This window comes from Hyperolius riggenbachi, chromosome 2 (assembly GCF_040937935.1).
Source record: "Hyperolius riggenbachi isolate aHypRig1 chromosome 2, aHypRig1.pri, whole genome shotgun sequence".
In the NCBI taxonomy this organism is placed as follows: Eukaryota; Metazoa; Chordata; class Amphibia; order Anura; family Hyperoliidae; genus Hyperolius; species Hyperolius riggenbachi.
In genome coordinates this window covers 372,551,638-372,559,137 of record NC_090647.1, presented here as the reverse complement: position 1 = coordinate 372,559,137, position 7,500 = coordinate 372,551,638, and the positions used below count along the sequence as shown (strand labels likewise).

Sequence of the window (7,500 nt, the reverse complement as noted above, 5' to 3'; positions counted from 1 at the left end):
ACTGTAAGTTTGTTCCTAAAGGACAACTGTAGCGAGCAGTAGAGGGAGGCTGCCATATTTATATCCTTTTAAGCAATACCAGTTGCCTGGCTATCCTATTGATCCTCTGCATCTAATACTTTTAGGCATAGACCCTGAACAAGCATGAAGCAGGTCAGGTGTTTCTGACATTCTCGTCAGATCTGACAAGATTAGCTGCATGCTTATTTCTGGTGTTATTCAGATACTACAACAGCCAAATAGTTCAGCAGGGCTGCTAGGCAACTGGTACTGGTTAAGAGGAAATAAATATGGCAGCCACAACATACCTTTGGCTACAGTTGTCCTTTCATCTGAATCCATTCTTAAGTCAGAACACGGTTTCACCTCTGCTTCTTCTGTGCCCCCCTTTGCCTCCAGTGTCCCCCTCTATGCCTGATTGTCCCCTTCTGTACCTCTATCTCTCTCTATGCCCGTTTGTCCCCTTTAGTGCCTTGGACACGCTCTGTTGCCCTCTATGCATTTGTGTCCCCCACTTTGCCTTGGTTCCCCTCTGTGCCTCTCTGCCCCCCTCTATGCCTCCTTGTCCTACAGCCTTGCAGAACTCCCCCCGCAGGAGGAGCGCTGAACTCACCTTCCAGGCAGAGTCCAGCACTGTCCATCTGTCCCCACCACTTCCTGCAGCTTCTAGTGCATGGCACCTCTCCTTGTATGTCAAGTGACATACAGGAAGAGATGCCGTGCAGAAGAGCAAGCAGGTAGCGGAGAAAGGACAATGGACAGCGCTGGACTCAGTTTTGAGGTGAGCTTTGCACGATATCTGCTGAGGGTGACATGCGCCAGGAGACCTGCTCCTTCAAACTTTCCCCATGCAGAAATTATGTCAGTGGGGTGGGATTGGGCCGTTCTTATTGACAGGTTGTTCGTATGTTGAGTGTTTGCAACTCGAGGACTACCTGTACTGGAAGACACAGTTCAACATACATCTCATTCCAGCAGCACAGCGTTAAAGTAAAAGTATCAAAATAATATATAAAAACTACGAACCTGTCTGACACCGCTCTGGCTTTTAATAATGCTGCAGTGTAACAGATCGTTGCTGACTTTGGGAGACTGATATCTACAAAGAAAAAAACAAGAAAAAACAGAAAGCTAATATATTTTGTTTATTTCAGTAAACAAAAATATAAATTGATAACATTTTTAACTGATGCCACATTTTTAGAGAGAACAGTTAAAATGGTTGACTTCACAATATACTGAGGGGCTTTACTCCCCCAGCCCCACTCCAACCAACACTGGATTTCCCCGCTACTCTTGTCCCTTGGCTTGCCTTATCACTAGAGTGGGTAGCTCTGACAAACGCTATCCCACCATTTTTGCTTACCCTCCCTAGGCACACACATAAATGTAGGGTGTGCAGTGGGGCTATAGATACCTTTCCTTGTTCCAACTACTGGGTCATCCTCAGTTTAGCTACTGCCTGCACGTCCTCTAGGACCCATCAGTGTCTTCTGGGTCCCTCTGCTCCACAATTTTCCAGTCTTGCTCTAGGTTCCACTCTTCACTATAGATATTCAAGTTCATGAAGGCAATTAGGCTAAACAATATTAATGGAGAGCAGAACCCAGAGCGAGACTGTTTGGCATTGGCATGACCCAGAAGACATATAGGTCGGCATTTGCCAAATTGAGGATACCCTGTGGCTAGCTACAGCAGTTCCACTCCACTGCATTAATGGGGGGGAGTTAATCAACGACAGCTGGGTGCAGTGAACTCTGCAACAGAGAGGAGGTATAAAAGGTTATCTTTTTGGCACACAAAAAAACCCAACTTAGTTAATAATCAAGTTTATACGGTGCTATTTCTCATTTACGCCATAGGAAGCAGAACACAGAGTTTCTTGACAGTGCTAATATGAGAGAGAGCAATGATTAATAAGGATACAGTACCGATTTGATTACAAAAGCTCTGTATTTCCACAGATCCAAGAAAATGTCCACTGCGCACTTGCTGTTCTAATACCTGGGTTGAGGTTAAGCACCTCTTAATCTTTCTTCTAGGTCCTCATGTTGCAGTTTAGGTTTCTGTTCATCAAGTGCAGACAGATGAGCACCGTCAATGCTGCTCTGGTGGTCCAAATGTTCTACTTACTTCAGCTGTGTTTATGCAGCCAAAGGGTCATTTCTAACAATGCATTACCTAATGTGAACCTGTGCTCACGTTTTACTATATAAACTGTTAGAAAGATTGATATTGGCAGCATGGTTGGGCACCATCCAGGGAGATACTTCTAATAGGAGAAATGGCAATCTTCCACTACAGGGACATTAGCCATATTCCTTTTGCAATTAGCCAATCCCCAATTACATTTTTGAGCCTTGCTTTTGGCATACCATAGTTTGTGGCAACATCTGTAATTAGGAAGGGAAGGCCGAACACTGAAAAGGTGGGACAAACCTAACTGCATGAAAGTGTCAAGAATTTCTTGTTAGATATTGTCATATTAATATGTTATATTAATTTCATATATTAATGATGCATGCAGTTTATAACAAAGGATATGTTCACTACAAGGCCCATTTAGAAGCAAAGCGATCAAAGAAAAAAACAAAGAACATAGAAAAGATGCCAAAGCAACTAGTCAGATTTCACTTTCTTTTCTTTTGTACGTGGGGGGGGGGGGGGGGGGGGTGGAACAAACAAAGGTCTGGCTATGATGGTTAGTTTTTCAAAGTTTATTCTCATTTTCTTCTAAATAAAATCATTTTTTTTATTTAATTGTACAAACATGATATATGTATGTCTATACAGGTAGTCCCCCGGTTAATGAAGGACATAAAGATTGGAGGTTTGTTCTTAACCTGAATCTGTCCATAAGTTGAAACACTGTGCCATCTCTGCCCCTGTACTCCAGTGTCCTCCTCTGTGTCACCTTTGTTCCCCCATGCCTTCAGTGTCCCCGCTGTCGCAGAGGTGACACAACACAGTGGGGGGAGGTGTATTTTTTATGTTTTGGGGTTTTTTTTTTTTTGTTTTTTATGTCCGGTCAATTGCAAGACCTTATATACTGAAATAACAGTAATATACCCTCATGACACACATATTAAAAAAAAGTTGAGTCCCTAAAGCAACTATTTATAAATCTTTACATTTTTTTTTACATATGCTTGTCTGGTAACTGAGGTGGAGGGGCTCCAGAAATGGAGTTAGTGAATGACCTCAAATTAGCAGGGACCACAGTCACCAAGAAAACCATTGGAAACACATTACACCGCAATGGATTAAAATCCTGCAGGGCTCGCAAGGTCCCCCTGCTCAAGAAGGCACATGTGCAGGCCCGTCTGAAGTTTGCCAATGAACACCTGAATGATTCTGTGAGTGACTGGGAGAAGGTGCTGTGGTCTGATGAGACCAAAATAGAGCTCTTTGGCATTAACTCAACTCGCTGTGTTTGGAGGAAGAAAAATGCTGCCTATGACCCCCAAAACACCGTCCCCACCGTCAAGCATGGGGGTGGAAACATTTTGCTTTGGGGGTGTTTTTCTGCAAAGGGCACAGGACAACTTAATCGCATTAACAGGAAAATGGACGGAGCCATGTATCGTGAAATCCTGAACGACAACCTCCTTCCCTCTGCCAGACACATCATTGCATTCCAGCGGTTCTGGAGGTGTGTTTAGCTTCTAAGGGTACAATGGTTAATTTGCATATATTCAGCAGTGTTGGTCTGGGAGACATCTCAAGCTCACTCCAACCTGAATTTTCGCAAATTCTTTCTGTTTTAGGAAAGCAAACTTTTGTTTTTCCCTCTGCCAGGAAACTGAAAATGGGTCGTGGATGGGTGTTCCAGCACGACAATGACCCAAAACATACAGCAAAGGCAACAAAGGAGTGGCTCAAGAAGAAGCACATTAAGGTCATGGAGTGGCCTAGTCAGTCTCCAGACCTTAATCCAATAGAAAACCTATGTAGGGAGCTCAAGCTCAGAGTTGCACAGAGACAGCCTCGAAACCTTAGGGATTTAGAGATGATCTGCAAAGAGGAGTGGACCAACATTCCTCCTATAATGTGTGCAAACTTGGCCATCAATTACAAGAAACGTTTGACCTCTGTGCTTGCAAACAAGGGTTTTTCCACTAAGTATTAAAGAGACTCCGTAACAAAAATTGCATCCTGTTTTTTATCATCCTACAAGTTCCAAAAGCTATTCTAATGTGTTCTGGCTTACTGCAGCACGTTCTACTATCACCATCTCTGTAATAAATCAACTTATCTCTCTCTTGTCAGACTTGTCAGCCTGTGTCTGGAAGGCTGCCAAGTTCTTCAGTGTTGTGGTTCTGTGATGCATCTCCCCCCTCTAGGCCCCTCTCTGCACACTGCCTGTGTATTATTTAGATTAGGGAAGCTTCTCTCTTCTCTCTTATCTTTTACAAGCTGGATAAATCCTCCTCTGAGCTGGCTGGGCATTCACATACTGAGGAATTACATACGGGCAGAGCTGTCTGCACTCTGCAGGAAGAAACAGCCTGACACTTCAGTGGAAGATAGCTGCAGGGGGAAAGAAACACACAAGTGATCTCTTGAGATTCAAAAGGAAGGCTGTATACAGCCTGCTTGTGTATGGATGTATTTTCTATGTGTGGACATACTGTACATCAACCTACTTCCTGTTTTGGTGGCCATTTTGTTTGTTTATAAACAAACTTTTTAAAACTGTTTTTAACCACTTAATGCGGCGAGGAGCGGCGAAATTGTGACAGAGGGTAATAGGAGATGTCCCCTAATGCACTGGTATGTTTACTTTTGTGCGATTTTAACAATACAGATTCTCTTTAAGTCTTTTATTGTTAGAGGGTTCAAAAACTTATGTCACTCAATGAAATGCAAATCAGTTGCTATCTTTTATTAAAGGTTATTTTTTCGATTTTCCTTTTGATGTGCTATCTGCCACTGTTAAAATAAACCTACCATTGAAATGATACTGTTTTGAGACTTTTCATTTCTTTGTCATTGGACAAACCTACAAAATCAGTGAGGGGTCAAATAATTATTTCCTCCACTGTGTATATATATATATATATATATATATATATATATATATATATATATATATATATATATATATATATACACATACACAGTGGTGTGAAAAATTATTTGCCCCCTTCCTGATTTCTTATTCTTTTGCATGTTTGTCACACTTAAATGTTTCTGCTCATCAAAAACCGTTAACCATTAGTTAAAGATAACATAATTGAACACAAAATACAGTTTTAAATGATGTTTTTTATTATTTAGTGAGAAAAAAACCTCAAAACCTACATGGCCCTGTGTGAAAAAGAAATTGCCCCCTGAACCTAATAACTGGTTGGGCCACCCTTAGCAGCAATAACTGCAATCAAGCGTTTGCGATAACTTGCAACAAGTCTTTTACAGCGCTCTGGAGGAATTTTGGCCCACTCATCTTTGCAGAATTGTTGTAATTCAGCTTTATTTGAGGGTTTTCTAGCATGAACTGCCTTTTTAAGGTCATGCCACAACATCTCAATAGGATTCAGGTCAGGGCTTTGACTAGGCCACTCCAAAGTCTTCATTTTGTTTTTCTTCAGCCATTCAGAGGTGGATTTGCTGGTGTGTTTTGGGTCATTGTCCTGCTGCAGCACCCAAGATCGCTTCAGCTTGAGTTGACAAACAGATGGCTGGACATTCTCCTTCAGGATTTTTTGGTAGACAGTAGAATTCATGATTCCATCTATCACAGCAAGCCTTCCTGGTCCTGAAGCAGCAAAACAACCCCAGACCATCACACTGCCACCACCATATTTTACTGTTGGTATGATGTTCTTTTGCTGAAATGCTGTGTTACTTCTACGACAGATTTAACAGGACACGCACCTTCCAAAAAGTTCAACTTTTGTCTCGGCGGTCCACAAGGTATTTTCCCACAAGTCTTGGCAATCATTGAGATGTTTTTTTTAGCAAAATTGAGACAAGCCTTAATGTTCTTTTTGCTTAAAAGTGGTTTGCGCCTTGGATATCTGCCATGCAGGCCATTTTTGCCCAGTCTCTTTCTTATGGTGGAGTTGTGAACACTGACCTTAATTGAGGCAAGTGAGGCCTGCAGTTCCTTAGATGTTTTCCTGGGGTCTTTTGTGGCCTCTCGGATGAGTTTTCTCTGCGCTCTTGGGGTAATTTTGGTCGGCCAGCAACTCCTGGGAAGGTTCATCACTGTTCCATGTTTTGTCATTTGTGGATAATGGATCTCACTGTGGTTCGCTGGAGTCCCAAAGCTTTAGAAATGGCTTTATAACCTTTACCAGACTGATAGATCTCAATTACAGTACTTTTGTTCTCATTTGTTCCTGAATTTCTTTGGATCTTGGCATGAGGTCTAGCTTTTGAGGTGCTTTTGGTCTACTACTCTGTGTCAGATAGCTCCTATTTAAGTGATTTCTTGATTGAAACAGGTGTGGCAGTAATCAGGCCTGGGGGTGACTACAAAAATTGAACTCAGGTGTGATAAACCACAGTTAAGTTATTTTTTAACAAGGGGGGGCAATCACTTTTTCACACAGGGCCATGTAGGTTTTGAGTTTTTTTTCCTCACTAAATAATAAAAACCATCATTTAAAACTGCATTTTGTGTTCAATTATGTTATCTTTGACTAATAGTTAACGGTTTTTGATGAGCAGAAACATTTAAGTGTGACAAACATGCAAAAGAATAAGAAATCAGGAAGGGGGCAAATAGTTTTTCACACCACTGTATATATATATATATATATATATATATATATAGATAGATAGATAGATAGATAGATATAGATATATAGATATAGATATATATATATATATAGATATATCTATCTATATATCTATATATATCTATCTATATCTATATCTATATCTATATCTATATCTATCTCTATATCTATATCTATCTCTATATCTATATCTATCTCTATCTCTATCTCTATATCTATATCTATATCTATATCTATCTCTATCTCTATCTCTATATCTATATCTATATCTATATCTATCTATCTATCTATATCTATATATATATATCTATATCTATCTATCTATCTCTATCTATCTATCTATCTATATCTATCTATCTATCTCTATCTATCTATCTCTATCTATCTATCTCTATCTATCTATATCTATCTATCTATCTCTATCTATCTATCTCTATCTATCTATCTCTATCTATCTATCTCTATCTCTATCTATCTCTATCTATCTATCTCTATCTATCTATCTCTATCTATCTATCTCTATCTATCTATCTATCTATCTATCTATCTATCTATCTCTATCTCTATCTATATCTATCTATATCTATCTATATCTATCTATCTCTATCTATCTATATCTCTATCTCTATCTCTATCTCTATCTCTATCTCTATCTCTATCTCTATCTCTATCTCTATCTCTATCTCTATCTCTATCTCTATCTCTATCTCTATCTCTATCTCTATCTCTATCTCTATCTCTATCTCTATCTCTA

General features: G+C 40.0%; 1 protein-coding gene across 3 annotated transcripts in view; it reads right to left on the bottom strand.

Moving 5' to 3' along the window:
• ST7L (suppression of tumorigenicity 7 like) overlaps nucleotides 1-7,500 on the bottom strand; it is a 424,041-nt gene that overhangs the window by 251,993 nt on the left and 164,548 nt on the right. For all 3 annotated transcript variants that reach the window (XM_068269737.1, XM_068269735.1, XM_068269736.1), the window contains exon 10: nucleotides 1,027-1,099. In XM_068269737.1, coding sequence (XP_068125838.1) covers nucleotides 1,027-1,099 — 73 coding nt within the window. The remainder of the gene's footprint in view (nucleotides 1-1,026; nucleotides 1,100-7,500) is intronic.